Here is a 22,072-nt window from a genome sequence, read left to right on the forward strand (position 1 = left end):
GAGCCCAGATGCCTTCGTCCGGTCCCTAATTTTGAGGGTGCATCACGCCTGGCCTGTTTATACGTCACGTGTTGTTCCGCCCTCGTTTTGATGTCCCCGCCGTATTCTGTGTTCTTGACAAACGACAACAAAATTCTTACAATCAAAAAAACTGTCCGCATTATTACGCTCGTGATATACGCACGGAACGAATTATTACTTGTGATTCACTTGGGATTCACTTGAAATGCCTAAACAAGGCTGTGCTGAGACGTGGCCAGGAGATGGCAGTACAGCAAGTAGGTTCTTGGGATTATCTATACGGACTGCTCTCCTCCCTGTGCTTGGATTTTCTCTCGGGTTGACGCCAGCTTCCTCCCGCGTGCAAGACGCCTGCTTTTGTGGAATTGATCGAGGGTCCCACGACAGCACCCTCGTGAAAAAGTATAATCCTCAGCGAAGGCCTTCCTTGGACAAAGGGCATTGTTATCGTGTAAATAACACAAGTAACGCTAGAGGGAAATGTCCTAATTGTTTCACAAAATGTAATTGTTCAAAGTGTGAACAAAGCACGCAAAAGCACGTGCAATTATATAGGTCTGCACTTTCACTGGCTTTTAACGTTTTAAATTGCACAGTACAATTCACAGAATGTCCACCTTGTTGCATTGATTTAAAGCTTTCGTGACTGCAGGGATTCATATTCTTGGTTCTTTCGATAAAGTCACGTAGAATGGAAATATTATTTATTATTAAACTGTTATTGCAGATTACCGGGATAAACTCTGCACGCTGCACTTTGCACGTCACGTAAACTGTGTAGCGTTTCGGTTATAACAAAGCTATCGGTACACCGTTTCTATGATGAGTTTTGTTCAAAAAAGAATGATCACGTTTTAGCTTCTGTGCGAAAACATGTTATTTTACTCGACGATACATAGAAGGAGAATAAGGAAAAACCCAACAAGCGAATTGTCTTTTATTGCACGGCAATTACATGGCAGGGGGTTTGGTTTTCACACCGCTTGGAAACGATGCCTGCTGGCTGCATTACAATACAGCTCATTTATAACCGCTGTGAGTGATGGGGAGGATATGTAACCCTCAGGGATGTGATGCTCCTTGAAGGGCCATCACTGCATTTACAAGGATTTCTCAGGAGCATCAGTGCTGTTTAAATAACATCCTCCAAAGATTCCATTGCAGATTAAGTCTTTTGTCGCGTTGTGCAATAGCTGTCATTTTCCATTCTGCCCACTGAGAGCTAAACACCAGGCTTCCTCGACCTTTTAAACAGGCAGCACAATTGGATCTATTGACAATACACACTATGGGGTCCTCATGGACACATACGCGCACACACGCACACACACACACGCATCCGGGCACACGCTCTCCGCACGCACGCTGGTGGATTTTCAATCCCAACTTTTTTTAGCTGCTCGACATCTCCGTGGCAAAAGATGCATTTGTTTTCATCATTCATCATTTTGATTTTACGAATTGTCTTCAATAACATTTTGTCCACTTCATAAATACTTGCAGAGATGAAAAAACTTGGAAGTTTTGGCAACTGGAACACGTTCGTGTAAGTTGCATTTGAAGACAAAGATTGTCATGGAAATGACTTTTGAAAAAACACGGAAAAAAAAGCACGTGACGGTTTTTTTCACATTCAACTAACTTTCTCATTCTTTCTGTTTTCATGAAGGACGAAACATATATATAGTACTTTAATTCAAGTGACATGTTAATGCAGCAGTAATGGACTGCTATAAATACCAAATTGCTAATACATATACAGTCGTTTAATAATAACTGAAGAAGTGATTAGAATCATCTTACATGACTGAAATAAGTTGAGCAATTTCCCAAGGAATTAACACAGTAACACAAATTGGCCATTTGTAAATTGATTTAACTGGCTTCAGAGCTGAAACCACGGATGTTTTTAGCCATAGAGACAGATAACTGCGGCTCATTTTCAGGGCATTTCCATATTGTGTGCCACGGAAACGTGACTGCGTCATGGCATACAAGTGAGAAAGGTGACATGCGACTTTATTTCCATTTATTTTCTGACATTTCACGGAACCTTTTGATTCCTGCCCCTTGACCGAGCAAGCGAGTGAGGGGGGTTCTGGGTGGCATGTCTTCTGCATGATCCTCCTCCTCAACACGGATTGAGTGCAAGTGTGAGGTCGAGCGTGAATGTGAGTAGGAAGGTGAATGGGAGGGTGAGTGGGAGGGTGAGTGGGAGTGTGAGGGTGAGTGGGAGCGTGAGTGTGAGGGCGAGCATGAGGGTGAGCATGAGTTGGGAGGGTGAATGCGAGTTGGGAGGGTTAATGTGAGTGTGAATGTGAGTGGGAGGGTGAGCGTGAGTGGGAGGGAAATTAAGAGGGTGAGCACGATTGGAAGGGTGATCGTGAGTGGGAGGGCGAGTAGGAGGGTGTGTGTGAGTGGGTGAGTGAATGAGAGGGTGCGTGTGAGTGGGAGAGTGAGAGGGAGGGTGCGTGAGAGAGGGAGTGGGAGGGTGAGTGTGTCAGCACTCACCGTGAGAAGGTGTTGCGTGCGTAGTGCATGATGCTGTCAAAGTCGTACGACTCCCCCAAAGAGTCAACCTCCCCTGGCTCCATCTTCAGAAAGTTATACTCCTGCCCTGTGTGGACCAGCATGCAATGAGTTCCAATATTCACAAGCCCCCAGTTCACTTTTCAATTCAATGTCCATCGCTAAGCCGTCAACTGTTTTACAAGGGATGCCTAGTTATATCGCTGTAGTTACGTTGTCATAATATTACACATACCAGTTTTGAAATGTACGTGCTTTGGATATCGGAGTATGAACTGAAATGAGTACACAGGCAGGCAGGAAATTAGAAGGGTAGAATAATAAGGTACGTCAAACCCGATAACAGCTCAATGAGATATTGCATCTTTGGAAAGGGAGAAAATATGTTTACATAAAACATGACCCTTGGGTTTTAAGATAAGACAGCATCTTGTTAAAATGTACTCACAAAGTACAAACTGTTTTGCACATTAAGTGGCCATGCAGAGGTTATAAACCTCCCTCAACCTGCGTACCGGAATTAAACCTGGATGGTTGCCCACATCTGTACACAAGATCCCAGCAGCGTTGACTCCGTGCCTTACACACATAGCCATTACCGAGTAGGCTAAGTCACAGCGAACTCATTTGTTTACGCGTGCGACCCCACACCATGCAAAGCATGCCCATGGCTCTGGGGGGATGGTGAATTCTAATCGTTTACTCCAATACAAGTATCTTGTGGCACAAGGCCAAATTGTGCATTATAATCCATGTTTAATTATAACAAAACCTATTTGTTATTAAGCATCACCAGCTCACACATTCCTGTAATCAGTTTTCAACTTGCCCATTCTCATTGAGCCGCGTGGCTCATTAAATGAAAAAAATGTTTAGTCCTTATTAAGATTCATTTTTACCTGAATGATTTTTTTTAATTACAGCTCATATATTCAAGCATAAATTATGGACGTATTTGCATTACAAAAAAATATTTAGAAAGCAAACGGACAAAACATATGCGAGCAATTTTACTCCACTGCTTCAGATCCTGAAACTGGCCGGATTCTCCAGTTGAGTAGTAAATGCCAGCGGATAGTTAATGAGCCCACAGGACACGCGACTCCAGATGCACGCTCCTCCCCACCAGTGTTACAGGGCTCGTTAACGAAACCACCGAGCGGTGATCATCCCACTGCCTTGAAGATGCCCCACGTCTTAGAAGTCACTTCATTTTACAGGCCACATGTCTCAGACTTGCCTTTGGCACGACACTCAAAGCTGCCTTTATGGACCAGCAGTGGATTTTACAGGACAGTGCTCAACATTTGGGCCCCCATTTACATTACACATTGCATAAACTCGACACTTTGCTGATGAAACTCCTTCAGTGTTGTTGACATGCATAGAGTTTTTGTTATTGTGCTGGTACACCAAGGCCAACGCCGTATCACACATTTTTATTCACGTTACACATCTCCGGCATTTGAATTTAACATCGAGTAGCTAATTTCCTCTGTTTAACCACTCGGCATTAAGCTCCCATATTATCTTACGTAACGTTACATACACTCTTTGGGTCTTTCGGTAAAGTCACGAAAGCTTTAAGTCAAGATTTAACGTTACATAGTAATGCAAAACTAAGCGTCCATTTGTAGTTTCCCCCTGCAGTCACAGGTGACAGGGCTGGGCCTCCACGCGCTCACGCGAGAGCGTGTTTGTTAGGCGTTCGCCGCACAGGCGCGGCACAAGCGTGGCACAAGCGTGGCACAAGCGTGGCACAAGCGTGGCACAAGCACCGCAGTCTGCGTGCTGCTAGGCCACTGCCCTGCAAACAGCTTCAAAAACATGAGCAGCCCAGCATCATCCCAAACCTCAACTCGTCTTTACATTGCAATTTGGGATTTAGGCTGCGACTCAAAACAAACAATTACAGTACTTGCAAACCATATCACAGAGACACTGGTGTTAATTTTACGACGTGGAATTCCTCGTCAAAATTATTGTGCAGCACTGGGAATCAAAGCATCACTCCCCACGACGTTAAGACCCAACCGGCAGGCTTCCCTAGCCGAGCTGCTTCGGAGGTTCATCTGGACCAGTGATCATTTTGTTAATGAAATTGGTGACGAAAATATTAATGGAGGGTAATTTTTACTCGTTTTATTTTAGTCAATGATGACTATGAGCGGATAAAAATAAGGCAGCGTGCCGATGACTACGGCCGGCCCACCAAGATCAACGCTGGACTCAATGAAAGTAACTACTGTCCCGTACTGTTGTCTGAATGAAGATGCACACCGAGATAATTCAGGACCGTGAATAGGGACTGCAGTGCATTGAGGAAGGCCACAACTGGCTGATTGTGGCTGACTTGATCATATTTAAAGGGGGGCAGGAATAGCTCAACCCCCTCACGGACACATTTATTAAAAGCCAATAGTGTTTCGGCTAAATGTTTGACTGCTTTAATCGACCAGACTAATGTGAACGACTCCATAAAATCCACCGGCTAGGACTTGATGAAAGCTGCACAGGTTGACAGTCGACTCGACTAAGACCATGTATAAACAGACACTCATTCATGGAGTTGGCCAAACATCCACAATATAGGACCACAGAGCTTGGTTGGACAATTATTGGCACCGGTTGTGGCTGCAATCCCCTCTTGGCTGTGGTTTCCCCGTGCCTCCGTGCAAAAAGCCGTTCCAACAAATCGCACAGCGTTTCGAGATGCATTTGTGCATGAATGTTGCCACATACAAATAAAAACACCTGATAATATAAAAAAAAATTGACACGAACACCGTTCTCAACTAAGCGCTGTGTGCGGGCTCGGCGGCGCCCACCTGGCTGAATGTTCGCCTTGATGATGGTGACGTGGTCGTCCCGGTCGGGCCGCGTGTGCTCGTGCCAGAACCCGATCACGTGGCCCAGCTCGTGCACCACGATGCCGAACTTGTCGCAGTTCTTGCCGATGGAGATGGCCTGGGGACCGCCGCCTCGTCTCCCCACGTACGAGCAGCAGCTGCAATCAGAAAAAGGCCATGGAGCAGCATCAAATCAAAGTTCAAAGTTCACTTATTAGGTAAAGTCCTGTGAGCCATTCGGCTCTTGAATCGGGTGCAACCGCAACAAACAAAAAAACATGAACAAGAAAACATCTTAAAGTGACTATGTGCAAACAGAAAATCCAAGAAAAGACAGCAAAATATTGCAAAAAAATCACCGTACACCAACCCTGTGCAAAAATCCCAGTGGGATGCAAGTCAAACAACAACAACAACCATAAGACAACTTAGATTAAGGCCATCAGTCTAACTCTGTACTACAACAAACAAACGTGGCCAAACCAAGAACTTTTCGAAAATCACCAAAATAAAGCCATAAAAGCAATGAAACAGTGGTCATAGGAACTGTGACCGAATTTTCACAATAAACGACATAAACAACATGTACTACCAAACTCTGCAGCCATAGCTGGCTGCATGAGTCACTCCACAACAGTAGGAGCATCGGTCGGAGTATCAACATTTTTCAATGCACCGTTAAGATCAGCACACTAAATCAAAACACAGATCATACTATGCATACTTTGCATACTTTGCAGCGATCATCCAGAGCGAAACATTGTATTTTAGGCCAATAAATTGCAGTGGCAGCTATGGGTGTACAACTCCTCTAGGGCAGTTTTGAGTGAAGAACTCATAGGTAGTAATTCAATCGCCAGTTGCAACCTCTTGCATGGGTCTATGTGACACTCCCCTATCAGGCTCTGTTATAAACTTTAAAGTTGCTTCCTCATGTCTTGCTATGGAGTCATTGGCATCCTCGACATGCACCTATACTCAAAGCCCCCCCAAAAAAGTTGATTTGCTGGTTTCTTTGGCAAGATTATTTTAAAACGCTCACACTGGCAACGCATTGTTGTATGAAAGCAGGCAATCATGCGAACGTGCTTAAAACATTACCCGTAACAGCCAGTGAACCGGGCACTTTCCAAAATCGACATCAGCTGACTTGGCAACGAGAGGGGGAGATTACCGCAATTATGGGTGCAGCGCGCACGACACTCTGCACGGGGTCAACCGGACCACGCCGGAACGCACGGAGGGCTCGTAGGTGCTGCAGAGACTTCGGCGCGTTTGGCAAACCGACCGTGGGGGGTGCACAGTTAGCCAGGTGCTCCAGCGGGGTTTACTGCTCCAGGACCGAGGCATTTAACATGGATGGAGACAAAGTAGTGTGGCGCCACGTGGGCCTCGTGTTACGTGACACGGCCGTGTGGTTTGACAGATGTTTTTTTGCCTATAGAGTCTGTTCTACTATAATGCGGTAGTTGCATTACTGAAAAATACTGCGTTATGGCGAATTACTAAAAAATCGAGATATTGCAATTCAAAATTACGTTCCAAGGACTAAAATAATCTCATACAATATCCGTGGAGTATTATTCTGCTGCGAGAGTGGTTATTAAATGGAGAGACTAGCATCTACTTTATTCGCACTAAATCTCGGTATGCTGTCATGTTGTAAATGATCAGCACACTGAGACTCGCAATCCAGAAGTCATCGGCTCGATTTTACATCCCGGTGCAATATTTTAAATAATGGGCACATTTCTTCGTTGCCCCGCCTGTGCCCACCGCAGCTCGTGCGTGATGGGGTAAAAAGTGTGGGTACCTCTCCCACGATATCCGGCAAAGAGGAGACCAAACAAGCTCTAGAGGGGCTCTCTAGCACCACTCCACATAATGCAGGGCTGCACCCTTACCCTTTATTACTATGCCCCTGCCATGGGAATGTGTAATTTCCAAGACTGTCTGAACCCCAGCCAATGTATAATCAGAATTTGAATATTAATTTATACTGAAGGAATCCGATGAGCTATAAAGCTCTTTTTCACAGATGTCCAACATTGGCAACCAAAGAAATGGAGGGCACCTGAGAGAGGACGCGCACCGAGGAGATGGAGCAATGAATCAGCCCGTGTGCAGGTGCCGGGTGGATAGTCACATCGCAGGATCATGAGATACGGGGGGTGGCTTGGAGAAGCCTTTATCCATTCGTGGATTAGATGTGGCTGATGATGACAGAAGTGGTTTTCAGTATCGATGTTTCTACAAACCTGTCTTTAATCTATGCTAGATGCTCCAGAGAGAATCAAAGGCATGGCAAGGGCCAAGGCTGGTTATCAGACATGGCCATTCGCTCGGTACATAGAGAAATGGGCAACCAGGCCATTGTCAATGCATTAGCCGATCCTGGACGATGACGAGGCCTCGGCTTGGCTGACAAATACTGGGACGAGACTATTATGTAACTGTTGGCTCGGAGGCCTGCCTGCTTCCGGTTGTATATCAAAGACAACTATGAGCTGAGGTGGTCATGAATGTGAGCAAAATGTTTTTTTATATATATATTTGTGCATTTCTTTAGCGCTGCGCCCCACAATGGGAGAATTCCCGCTGACATGCTTCTTGTAACGGCTCGTAACTTTGAGGGAAAGGCAGGCCGAACGTCAGATGCCAGGCTTGGCAACGATACACAGAGGCAACCCTGAGAGGCTGCCAAGAATGTTAATGGGGCCGAGCCACTTCCTAGTGCCAGCCGACGCATGCCCCCCCCCCCCCGTCTTTGATCGCACTTCAAGGCAGAAACTTCACATGCAACTTTGATGCCCTCTCATTTACCGTGTTTCTGAAAGGTCACAGATAAGAACATCCAAGTCGCGCGCTGAAAAAATGGAAATATCAAGACACAATTCCGCCGTGAATGAGTGACGTGCCGCGAGTCGTTTATTTGACAAATACGTGTCTGAGAGTGTACACTCCGCGCGTGTTCTGCATTCCTTCTCCCAGAATAGATGTTTAAGCTTGAAATGAACTAAATTTAACTCCGTCTCCCACGTAATATGGAATAAGCGGAACCTACTGCGTTGTGAAATCTTACGAGTGGGAAATGCGTTCCAGATGATGTGGGTGTGTTTCACTCGCCACGTTGGCATTCAGTCGTACCAGGGCACTCATCACACTTTATCACAATAAATGTCGCGTGAAATAATATTAAGTTTTCAAGTTGTTTATGCGGCGCTGTACTTTTGGCATGGCCACATAAATCAGCAATGACTTCAAGCGGAATCGCACCTCTCCCTAGAAACAAAACAACGTCCCCCAGCACCAGAGAGAGGGCAATGGCAGTGTTCATATCTGGTGTTGGTTGTTTTCTAACATTAAGGCTTCAATTCCACCCATCGCCATGGTAGTGAGCGACCTTTATTAGCCGACAGTTTATCTGCCGCGTGCAGTTAACATTCATCATACTGCGTGCGGAAGGGGGGGGGGGTCAGAGGTAATGCGAATACTCCGGTGTAAAATTGCATTTAATTATCATCTGTGGGCTACGGCAGGCATGAGAATATTTAAAAGGCGGCAGCAGAATGCTGCGCTAATCACCGTGGCGCTATTCTGCCGGTGGTTCTGTACCTGTCTCAGCATTCCTGAAAACCCCCCCGTCGCCCTGGTGTTCACGCACACTCAGCGGCTACCCCCGGCCCCACGTGTATTCTTTATTTGGCTCCAACAGCTGTTTTTTAGTTCCAGCGGTTGAAAATAGACCTCATCCTATATAAAAGGTTTGTAAATGTTGTTCCCCACTTCTCCGTAATCACGGCGTCACACCTGCTTCTCCGAGGCGGGGGGGGGCAGAATAAAATAAATGTTTGGAGAAAACCTGACACCTATTCCATAAAATATGTGCTTGGTAAACCCGCTCTACAGCTATTAGTACAGCAAGTGGATTGCCTACCTATCTGTATACATTGTGAGTGCGTTCCCCATGTGAATGTGGATTTTTCCCTGAGTTTCCAATGACACAGAGTTTCCAAGGAAACTCTGTTTCCTGCTACAAATACAAAATAAAATCGGACATCAAAGTGGCTAAACATCTCAAGCAGGACCCTCTGGGAAAAAAAAACCTAAATATTCAGAATGCGTAGATTTTTTTTCCTTGGGTAAATAAACGACTACGTTCCCTAGCATGACACAGGACTGATATATTTCGAGATCGTGCCTGCACGGAGCTGCCCCGGCATCTCAGGAGGTCACAGCACTAGGCCGGCACCACTGAGAGAGCCTGAGTTCGGATCCAGGCAGCCGCTTGTGATTAAACCGGGTTCGCAAGGCCAGCGCGTTGACGGTCTCTCATCTGGTCACCAGCTGCACACAAAAAGCCATCGCGTAAAAAAATTATTCTACACCAATATTTGGCTAAATTCCAGCTGTGAGAACTAAAATATCCATTTGACTGTCACGTGATGAACATTACTCTCATATGCGGAACAGGTGGGAAATGTTTTCCCAACACTGTCTGGACTAGAGGTCACTGGAGAGGATCTCAGACGTAGCAATGATGGTGCAACACCCGTCATCTGGCACTTGCGGAGGGCAAGGTTTGGGGGCATCACGCAAATGTTGAGACATCTCCTTACCCGTGGGCGTTTGAGGCGCCAGGAGAAAGCAGGACGTCTAAGTGTGGACTCATTTCCATCGCTCCCTTCCCTATGTTTCTCCCTCGCACACGTTGGTTTTCTCCGGGCACTCCCTTTTCCTCCCACATGTATAGACACACCTCACTAATTTTTTTTTTTTTAAACATCTGAATATATAGAGGACCGCGGAGCGATTGTGAGATGCGATTTGTATTCACGACGCTACGTAAAACTGAACATGATTATATTGTCTCTATAACACCTTCTTACGCGTGCCATTATGTGACATGAAGGGTTGTACTGCACTGCTAGAGATCCGAATATCGAACGTCTTGAGTAACACGATGCGGATTGCACAATTGGAATACAACATGATTGTGGGGGGGTCGGGGGTGGTGGACGACAAAAATAAAATAAAAAAGATCACAGCTTCACTGCATCACTTAATGCTGGCTGACAACATTAACACGATTGGCTACGTACGGTGCAAAAGTTGTTCAACATACAACAACAATCTTGATTTGAAGCTTTCGTGACTGCAGGAATCCATACTCTTTGGTTCTTTCGGTAAAGTCACGTAGGTAGAAAAATGTAATAGATCACGACGTTTCGATCGCAACAACAAGCGACCATCTTCAGGTGAGAGAATCAGACTGCCTTGTCCACAGCAGTCTGATTCTCTCACCTGAAGATGGACGCTTGTGTTGCGATCAAAACGTCGTAATCAATTCTATTTTTTCTACCTACGTGACTTTACCGAAAGAACCAAAGAGTATTTAACAACAACAACCGCCATTCGCCACTAAGTGGCGGTGACGTCACCACGTCACTTGTGCCAGGCTATGTGCACGTTGAGGCCACGTGAAGTGTCAACATACACACACACACAAACACGAGGATAAAACCTGAAGGGCGCATCTTAATACCACCAAGGATGGGTGGAAAGTGCCCGATGTGGAGCGCAGCCTCACCCGCACGGCCGGTACGTGAAGACGATGTAACTCTCCTCATCAGTCCTCTCAATGAACGTCACGCACGTGTGCTTCTCCCAGTGACGCATGGCTTGCCGGAACATGGCCTTCTGGCTGCCTGTGGGAGGGGGGCAGGCACGTGCAAAAGTTCAACATCGCGGCAAAGTGCACGTCTCGGGGCGAGCAATCTGCCTTCTCTCCGAGACCTTTTACATTAACCACGAGGCTTGACAATCAATCAGCGGTGGAAGCGCAGCGGCGACGTACCCTGGGCTGCGCTCTCATAATGCTCGCCGTTCGCAGTGATTAATTCCACGAGACCACACGGTTGCCAAGTCACAATCAATTTGGTGCATTTGACAAAGTATCCCTGAATAAATGGCAGAGACAAATGTGGACATTTTGTAAAAAAAAGGATTAAGTGAGCGAGTATCCGGCTGACATTTATTCCCTAAACAAACACTGTACAGAGCTAAGGTGACAGATTGAGATTTACATAGTTTACATTTTTACATTGCTGAAAAATGTGAAATGAGACAAAAGTATGCAAAGTTATGGAACATGCAGTACTGCGTTTACATTGACACAGCTCAAATGTTGTCCTTGATAATACGTGTGCACCCACTTCCATCACATCAGTTGCAATGCCCTTTACAGCAGCGCTCCCCAACCTTTTTGGCACCAGGGACCGATTTCGTGGAAGACAATTTTTGTCACAGACTGGGGGGGGGGTCATCACGGACCGGGGGGGGGGGAGGTTCATCATTGAGCCTTTCCCCCTTTCAAAGAAGCTCTCCAGCGACGTTCGTTTTTTACTCATTTTGGCTAGAGGTTAGCTTGTGGGCTTACCAAAACTGTGACTCAGAAGGGTGCGCAGTGCGGGAAAGAGGCGTGGACAGAACTGATAAATAAAATCATGGGCGGGCCACGCACGGACTCACCAATCACCTCCTGCTGTGCGGCCTGGGCCACGGACCGGTACCTAACAGGCCGCGGGACCGGTAAGGGTTGGGGACCCCTGCTTTACAGCATCAACAAAACCACATGACCTCATCTCAGCCAATCAGCAACAATCAATTCCCTTTTACAAACAAGCAAAGTTACCTGAAGCGGTTCGTACCGCGTTTTAGGCTGTGAGCAAAATAAATATGCGGTTGAATTTGAGGAGATCCGTGTTTTGGTGGCGCGGGCGAGTCAAGACCCGGTTTCATTTGTCCCCCTACCCGCTGCCCAACGTTGCCTCGCCGTGACATTGGTGTTGAAGTTCACACTTGCCGCGACACAAAAAACAAATCCGGCAGTGCCCCCCCCCCCAAGCAACGTGGCCCCCTCCCCTCCCGTTCGCGGCGATGGAGAAGGATCTCACTCGAGCCCTCTGCCCGAGGAGGCAATGTCTGCCCCTTGATTTTGGAAACTGCGGTCATGAGTATTTTTATCAGTGGCGGCTCCTGCAAAATCTCTCAGGGGGGGCAAATGTCTGGATGATTTATAAGGATAAGGTCCACCCATGCAATGGATAAATTAACAACTTAAGCATATAAAGGCAACTTCACTTTTTTAATATTAATGAAAAATAAAGTGACTCTTACAATACATCTTGTTTGTTTCTATCTCACTATTATTACAATCCACTCAGTTTCTTTTATTAAAGATTCCACTAGGTGGCAAAAAATAATATTGTTGACTGAAACGTGCTTACGTATGATGACGTAAGCACGTTAGTGCGAGCCCTCCCGGAAGCCATAGAGAATGCATTGCAGCGCCCCCCGTTCGAAAAAAAACATCTTTGAATGTAAGTCTATAAGACCACTCGGGGCGATTCTCAGCGGAGTGAAATCGCCCAAAAAGAGGCGGTACTCCACAGAACGTGACATGACGCTGATTGGACTATATCCAGAGGCACAGTGACGGCTAGCGTGACTCTGTGGTTGAATGACATTGGTGGTGTGTCGCCCAATCGCCCTAATGAAGAAACCGCCCCTGATTTTTATAGCAATGTAAAAAAAACAGGGGTATTCTATTGTTGCGGTTATCATGCAAACGTCAGCAGTCTCAGACAGAACTGCGAGTGGTCCTTGTAACACAATTGACACTGCAACACATCACTAAAGAGAGTGAAACCCATTCTAATTGGTGAATGTTTTAAAGCCCCAGAGGTAAACAAAATCATGGGAAAATCTGCTTGCTTTTCATTAGCACCACTGCAGGCCGGCTGACCTCTGCTCTGTAGATGTGGTGGAGCAATCTGTGTGTGCGTACGTTCAACCAGAGGAGTCCTCATTATACTTCATTACGGACAAATGTGACCACTCGAGGGGATATTCCCAGGACTGGTCATGCTAATTATTGCCAGGCCGTTGTCAACATTTACAATGGAAATCGTTTTTTTTTTTTGGCAGTTTTCAGTCCGTCTTGTAGATACAAACCACATGGGAAAGATTACTGGTTCTACAAACAAACACGTACGTCCAGTCAGAGAGGGCGTGCGGACAAGCGGTCGAGCGGGTGCTTAAAGACATCTCTGCAAAGAAGTGAGTAACTGACACAAATATGCCGTGGCATGGAGGAGAGACATATGTTTAACTCGCAAAGGCTATTTTAATGCAGGGAATTGATATCGGCTGCGGAAAAAAAATCACGCCATACACATTCTGAACTTCATCTGCTGACAACAGCTGTCCCTGCCTCCAGTTGTCTGGCCTGACTAGCCAAAGCCACAGGCTATAAGCAGGGGCTGGCATTGCCAGGGTTCGGAGGAAAACAAAAAGAAGCAAGCGAATGTTTACTCTTTACTTACCATTTGCAAAACACACAGGGTAGCATTACTTTAATCGTGGGATCGGTTCGGCAAAATATGAATGATGCACCATTTTTGCCGAAGGATCTATTAACCAATTAAAACTTATTGTTACGGTCAAGACTTATGTGATGAAGCTCATGTGGGAAAATGTATCAATTATTTCTCGCGTGTGAATTACATGTGAATGATAGGCTCGTGTTACTCTTAGGCTCATAGAATGTGACGAACACATTGACAACATTAATACATTCTTCAATCGAATTGTGCCCCAAATAATGACAATTAATTACTTTTCTGGCGTGGGTGGGATCCTTTATATCATTAACAAGAGAGACATTGGTAACCACAGCCATGTTCATAATAATTCTAGATTTGAAGCTTTCGTGACTGCAAGGATTCATACTCTTAATTTTCAGTCCTTTGTCAATCCACGGCTGGATGAGCCCTGGCCCACGCTGTGTTCGTTGCGTTGATCATATTGCCACCTGCGTGGCGTTATCTGTGGCTGAGAATTGAACTCGGGTCATAGAGTTCCTCGCACGATGCGCAAACTGCTTCAGCGCCGTTCCCCCACGAGGTATGATTGCCACTGTTATTCGAGTGTAATATTCAAAAGTCTCTCGATCACAATATAATGGTGGGGCAGTGTTAATCTCCAATGGCAACCTTGAGCAAGTAGTGGAACTCCCACATTCAAATGGCAATATAACCCTATATAATATACCCCCTCTATAACCACTGTTGGATTCCCACAAATTAGATCTACTGTGGCACATAATGGCTCATTCTTATTCACCAAGTCAAAACACCTTTAAATTCAACATCAAGACAAGCGGGACTTTGGTCGTTTCTGACAATGAAAATATCAAATGGTGTCCCACTCAATCGAGCATGGGGCAGTATTCATCTCTTGACAGTGGTAGAAACCTCCACATTCCCACTAAAAAAGTCAGGTTCAACCACAGGACAGCCACTGCTGCCTTCCCACAAAGAGTTTTCCCGTGTTACTGACCACAGGAGGGATGGAGCGCTGGGTCAGCCCTTGACCGGCATTTGAACCCGTGTCTCTGCGATGTGAGCCTTTCGCTTTCACTCCTGACAAACCCCACACTGGTAGCCATACCAGTGGCTCCCAACAACGGCAAAAACCAAAAACATCCACAGAGTGATGCGTTGCCTAATACCTGTCCGACAGAGAAACTATCATTGCGCTCTTTTGTTCATTGATTTAAATCGATTAAATTTTGCCCGAAGCTCAGTTTTTCACGGACAATGGGATGTCCAATATGATTGAAGAGGAATTACATTAAAAGTCCCAACACTAGGACTATGAATGTCCCGGGAAACCTGAACAGATTTCCCTCGACGATGACCTGGCAAAACCAGGACAGGTCCCATCCCCTTCAAGTTTAAAAGCTACTTCTGTGTCACGTGGCGTGTGGCCGGGCCGCTGCATGGAAAGGGGCGATTCTCCCAGTGCCAGGACGTCCGTAGCGCTTCGCTGAGCGTCGCCGCGCGCGTGGCTCCTCTCACCCGTGAAGTTTCCCCCGACGATGTACGGGATGACTCCTCCGGGCCAGATCCGCTCCGACCTCGCTGTAGCCGCACGCGGGGCTCTGCTCCGAAACCTCCGCTTGGCGGCTGCAACAACAGCAGCAGCAGCAACACAAGACTGACAATTAATAAAGCATTGTTAAGACCAGTGCGCTTAGGACCACACTGCCCGGAAGGGACTCGATCCCATCCGACATTGGAGGCGATGCCGGGAGTTGAGCCTTGATAGCGCTAGGATCTGGTGACCACCACCACCACCACGGCAAAAACAGGTGCAGTAGGAGTAGTAGGCAGCAGAGGGCAGTGCAGTTGTTCTCCACTCTCAACGTCCACCAAACTGCAATGAACAGCGTGCTGAAGTGTGGTCGAATAACCCTCCATGCCTGTACGGCGTGGGGGAGGTCCTCATCCAGCAGTGAATGAACAAATTGGGCTATATGTGTGCATTTCAATAACAGAATATTGCCTGCTAAAAAACAAGCAAACATTGGATGCATATTTGTCAAAAAATTTAGGACACGTAAAAAGCGAGTGTGGGAGACACTTTGATGTTAAATAATTTTCATGGAGGAGGACTAGTCGCTCAATGGAATGAGCAATATTGATATCCCACAAATTGGTACCTACTTTATCGACCTCATTGGGAGTATGAGTCAATCCCTGACCAAGGTATGAACCTGCAAGTTGTATATTTTGAGTAAGACCTCTGCCAACAGCGGCAGCAGCAGCCAGAATAATTTCAGAATCATCTGTAACGTTGCAGCGCTTTCCTTTCACGGCCAAGCTGATTTTTGAGTTTGCGGACTTTAAATGGCAAAGGCAACACGGTCAAGCCTCTGGGCCAGGTGACGAGAATTTCACAGCGCGATTCCCATTACTGTCTGGTAATGTGTACACGTGATTTAACAGAGTGCCGTGAGTTTCAAGTGGATGTTAAAGATTATATTATATAATGTAGAACAAGGTTAAGACACAGGTCATTCCTGTGCCCTAAAATAATCCACCCATAAAAATAAATCTAGTTGAACCTATTTACATTAAACAGCCTTAACTTATGGGCATTTTGGCGTCCTCTGGTCTAACATCGTTAGAGACGAGACTCAAAGGAAAGCTGTCTCTGGTGTGAACCAACCAGTTTCAAGGACAATGCATATATTATCAGAGTATGTTTTTTGTTTGCATTCTGACCACAAGCATTGTGGTTAATGCAGACATGATTCCTTGTAAAAGGTTTCAGTTTGGTGTTTTAACATCTTAACACCTGTTTTGTTGCCAGAAAATAGGGGAAAACATTATCTCATGGGCTGAAATTCCTTAACAGCTGTATTAGTTTTATCTGTAACATTAATTCTGTAACATTCAACGAGCACTTGAAATACAATCCCGCAATCACAAGGTCGTAAGTTCGAATCCAAGTCAGTGAATGACTCAACCCATAATCTTTCCAGGATCTACAAAATAAGTTATATATTGTGGGAAGTGAAGTAGTCGTATTATTATGAATAGATTGGCACCACCATGCGAATTTAGATATTCACTGTTGGCTCAGAAAACCATCAATGACTATGCGAACTCATTCAATAACTGAGCATCTAGATGCTTTGATACTGACTTTGATATCAGATACATAAAATTGAGAACCATTATAACTCCCAAATTTTCAACTAACACCGAGGTGAAATATGATCAATTGTAAGGGTTAAATTAAATGGAACATAGATTAGTATGGAGGAGTCTTCACATACCATTAACATCTTATTTTCAAAAAAAGATTACTTCTGTCCACACAAAGGTGTACTGTACGTTTACGTACAGGTACATCAATAATAGGATTCGTAAATAATACGATGAAGAAAATACATAAATAATACGATGAAGGCGCTCCTAACAATCCCATACCTGGGTGAGTCTCATTTATTATAGCAGATAATATCGATCGTGGCGTCTGCAAGGGAGACCCGGAGATGTGAGATAGAATTAAGAATTACATTATTTTACTTCAACCATTTTTGTAATTTGCAGTTAATCACACAACGATCTATCCTCGTGAATTATGTCATATGATCTTTAAGCTCCAACTTACAGCAGACCAAAAAAAACCCCTTGGTAATTCCCCCAAGGATGTGACTAAGCGCTTGTGGGAATCATTCCGTTTACCCCAAGCAGACGGACCGCTAGACTGCCCAGTCACTTTGAGAGCATTTTACATCAACGATACGACGTAAAAAGGACCTCTGTAAATAATGGTTACAGGATTCATTCTGTCGACTCCACTCAGACTGGCTCAGCGGTGAATGCGCTGACCGCTAGACTGCAAGGAGGTCTGCATAGCAGAATGCTCTCTTGTTCTCAGACCTATCTAAAGTTAGTCATCATTATGCGAGCTCAACAGACTAAGGAAGCCAGTGGTACAATCTGTGGTCTTTTTTCCGTCTACATTTTTAACAGTTACGTATCATTGTTTTCCCCTGGTCTTGCCAGTCCATGGTTATGATTGGTTAATGATTGGTAAGACCACGTCTAAATAAACTTACACCGTTTTGGTTTACCGGGATAAAGACCACAGATTTCGTAGCTCTTTTTAAGAGGCGACCCGGTGATGATAGGCCATCGATGTGGCTGATATCATTACCACACGTGGTCATTTAAAGCAGCAGCCAAATGATCTAAAGGCATACTCCTAAGCCCTTGTAAAGAAAAAAACGAATGTAGAAATTACTCTTTGGTTCATTCGGTAAGGTCATGTAGAAAGAAAATAAATTAAATAATAGAATACGACGTTTCGATTGCAACACAAGCAACCGTCATCATGTAGAACTAAATTTGAGAGAGAGACAAAACACAGACACGGAGACACACAGACAGACACACAAGCAGAGAGAGACGACACAGAGACACAGAGAGAGACACACAACATAGACGCACAGACAGACAGACAAGCAGAGAGACACAACAGAGACACACAGACAGACACACAAGCAGAGAGACAACACAATTGATGTTGTGTGTCTCTCTCTGTGTGTTTATGTGTGTCTATGTTGTGTGTCTCTCTCTGTGTGTCTCTCTCTGTGTGTCTCTGTGTTACAGTCACGAAAGCTTGAAATCAATATAGAAATTGTCACAGAATTAAACAACCTGGTCTGTACAACACAGTTTGGGGTTTAAATTTACACGGAATGCATTTTAGAAGGGCGTCGTCCGATTCTGGGATAAAAATGTGGGATTTAATGGACCACACTTTACCACTCTGGTCAGTGCACATTTGTGAAGATGAGGAGCATACACGTGGCAACATAGAAGCACATTACAATAATAGTTTTGTTTCTGCACTGCACTGTCCTGTACTGCCCATCACGTAGGCCCGCGAACACTCTGGACAAACTATCTGTGCATGGTGGCCACCAACTGAAGCACTATCTGTGCTCACTCTTGCTTAGCACTCAAGATCTGTCGACATAACGCAGATTCCAGCTGTTTTGGTCCGTTCATTGCAGTAGCAAAGGCTTACCAGGCCAGTGTATGGTGCTCCTTCATCCATGAGCAGCGTGAAACTTACCAAATATTCCCTTTTGTCTGTGTCTTGTGGAGTGCTATTTCAATGTTGAGATTTTTCCATCGTAAATGTCTTATTTTTGGTCGTCACTAGCTATAGCAGGGTTGAAAATCACGACTAGGGTTATGATGAGGGTCTTTTCATGGGGTAACCGGCGTTGGGATCCTATACAATGCTGCGAGGTTCATCGAGTGCGGAAGAGCGATGGGCCGAGTGGACCCCTCCCAACCTTACAATTGTGAGTTTTTTTTACGTTGCATTTCCTCGCTCGAGAAAAAAAAACGTATCCAAAAATACCTCTTCTGCACTTACACCGCAAAATAGCCACGCAATAGACACTTTTCCACTTCCTCTCCAAACGACGCACCTATTTGGAATGCGCCTTCAGAGTGGCGGTCACCACAAAAGGACATAGTTTATTCATTACAAGACGTTTTTAAAGGGGCCCTCTGTCGTGGCACCCTGCCATGTGCCTTCCTGCCCATCTGTGTGCTAACCAGGTCAGCCCCTAGTTCCCCCACCTGCTGCACGAACTCGCACAAAAGGCCATTGACAACGCACCGCATGCAGCCCGCGGGCAAGTACACACGCCGGCTTCCTCCTCCACCCTCGGGCTCAAAATAAAATGACAACCGCACAAGGCCATTACGCAACGGCGCCTCGGGGCAACAACTTGGGGACGAGTTTCGTTGTTTTTCTGGCAATTCAACCCCGCGCTCGCCTCGCCTATCGCGAGCGCTTTTGTATATTGGCCGGGCGCATGGATTTAAGGCATTGCTGCGACAGGCTCAATGGCATTGCTGGCGGCATCGCTTGGCAGGCCCAGCTTCCTGTGGTCGACATGTAAATCAAATGAATTAATATTGATCGCACAATACTGGGCCGAAGCCATCATCAAAACAATGTGCTTTTATAATTTAGCCGTACTGATTTGCATTGCAATGTGGGTATGGCTGGTCAATTGCTGCCATGAAGCCACGCTGTAATTTATATATTGATTTTAAAAAAATTAGAAATGCGAATATGATTTCATGACCATATTTTTTCAGTATGTCCTCTATGCTGATGTATTTTTAGAGTAAAAATTGCAAATACATCTTTGCCTTTGGCCCAGAGTAGTCACGATCATAGTTTACGTATGTATCTTGTTAATATTTAATTACTTTTGCAATCAAAACACATTGTTCTGCTGGAACAGATGGTTGTGGATTAAATTACTTTACGATTAGTTCAGTTTAAGAACAAATCTCGTGATGGAATTTTCCGTCCCCAGGCATGAGCATCAGACAACACAACAAGCATGCTTTCATGGCATTTTAAACTGTTGTGATCCTCGGAAGGGATGCTCTTGATTACCTCAAATAATTTCCATTTATTTTTCCTTTAACCATCTGACAGCACTCTGAAAATGTCGTTCTCCCCTGCAAGGTATCCTTTTAAAGTACCGCTGTACAGACACAAAAGTCAAAGTGTCTCAAATGAGCATGGGGCAGTGCTCACCTCTGTTGGTGGCCATGACCCAAACAATTAAAAGTTCACATCCTTGAGCCAGCAACCATCCTCTCCATAGGACGACTGCTGTTAACTTTGCAGAACATGACACCCATTCTATTGACCCTCAGAGACACGACGGGCTGAGCCACACTAGGGCCAGGAACTCATAAAACCTCCGACTGCGAGTCGTACCCCAGGTACCAAATGGTCGGATATCACGATGTAACAATGGCAACGTTGTAACAGGAAATCTTGAAATTACGACATGGATACACGATGATTTCACTTTTTGTGATCGATTTCACATGGCATTTAAATATTTTTTGCCAGGCATTTTTATAATGTTCTCCTGCAGATTTTGCCAGGCGGCTGTAGTGGGAATTTTACCTTTAAACTAGTGAATATAATTAGATCAGAAGATGGCCCACCCAACAAATAAAAAACGAGATTCTGAAAAGTCGTTTGGAGGAGGCCAAAGCTGCCGCTGTGGGCCTCCCATATCAGGGGAATGAGTGTTGACTCACGCACCACTCGCAGGCATCCCCATAGTCCACACGAAAAGCACTTACACAGAGCTCTGCGCCGGTGCTCTTAAATAAATGGAGGCAGTCACAAAAGCTGGAGCAGGGTCAGTTTCTCCCATCGCTCGCTTACCGGCTAATTCCCGAAACAGCACATGTGCCACTTTTCATAAACCACTCTCAATTACGCAATGAATGTACACACCTGCGTTTTATTCATTGTAATTGCATTTTATTTTTTGAAACCGAAGTTGTTGAAAATTATTTAGTCATTTGACCACGAAAAGTATACCGGTGAAAAACTATCGACTAATTTACCAATTTGACTCAAGGGGAGACGATCCCGATCGGCACATATCACCCGCAGTGACTGACGAAATGGAAACATGGACACTGCCAAACAAAAATGAAGGGGGGGGGGGTGGAAAATGTAAAGTGCACAAAGAAGTACGAAGAAGTTAAAGCTTGGAAGAAAAAAAAAAACGATTCAGAAACATTTTTCGATTTAAAGCTTTCGTGACTGTAGGAATTCATATTCTTGGTTCTTTTGGTAAAGTCACGTAGAAGGGAAATAATACAATAATACGATTCAGAAACAGAAAGACGAACACGTGGACCAGAGATCAGGTAACAAGTTAGACACGTCGTGTTGAAGGCTCGGGTAGGCAGGAGACATCGGTGGAAGCGACCAAGGCCGATGGTTAAGACAAACGAGACAGTGGCAGCCGAAGCAAGGAACCCAGCTGAGAGGGCGACCATCGCAGGGGACTGAGCGATGAGGTCGGATCACGCGCACAGCCACGCGGACCGTGAGAGATGGCCACGGCTTGGAGAGGGCCTTCATCTAGCGGTGGATCGAGCGTGGCCAATCGTGATTATTGAGAACATTTTAACACAGAGTCAACCTGAAAGATGGCCAGCGCAGGGTGGTGCCAGAGTGTTTCATGCATTGTGCATTCACCACAACACCCCTAGTTTTGATTCCCATCAGTGGAAAATGGTGTCTTAGCATAGCCGGGACATATCCTAGGTCAGCTCAGATTAAAATGCCTAATAGGTAGAGAATGTCCACACCACAGCAATGGTGAGACAACGTTGGCCTAGCTTGCATAGTACTGGTCCAATAACAACATAAAAATACTAATCGCCCATAATAGAGGC

At 45.4% G+C, this 22,072-nt stretch overlaps 1 protein-coding gene across 2 annotated transcripts in view; it reads right to left on the reverse strand.

Annotated features, from left to right (window-relative positions):
• LOC144720661 (dorsal-ventral patterning tolloid-like protein 1) overlaps positions 1-22,072 on the reverse strand; it is a 175,706-nt gene that overhangs the window by 80,469 nt on the left and 73,165 nt on the right. For both annotated transcript variants that reach the window (XM_078597584.1, XM_078597585.1), the window contains 4 exons: positions 15,323-15,430; positions 10,990-11,107; positions 5,379-5,557; positions 2,533-2,638 (listed from right to left, as the gene is read on the reverse strand). In XM_078597584.1, coding sequence (XP_078453710.1) covers positions 2,533-2,638; positions 5,379-5,557; positions 10,990-11,107; positions 15,323-15,430 — 511 coding nt within the window. The remainder of the gene's footprint in view (positions 1-2,532; positions 2,639-5,378; positions 5,558-10,989; positions 11,108-15,322; positions 15,431-22,072) is intronic.

The sequence above is a fragment of the Lampetra planeri genome, chromosome 9, assembly GCF_965212315.1.
Source record: "Lampetra planeri chromosome 9, kcLamPlan1.2.h2, whole genome shotgun sequence".
Lineage (NCBI taxonomy): Eukaryota > Metazoa > Chordata > Hyperoartia > Petromyzontiformes > Petromyzontidae > Lampetra > Lampetra planeri.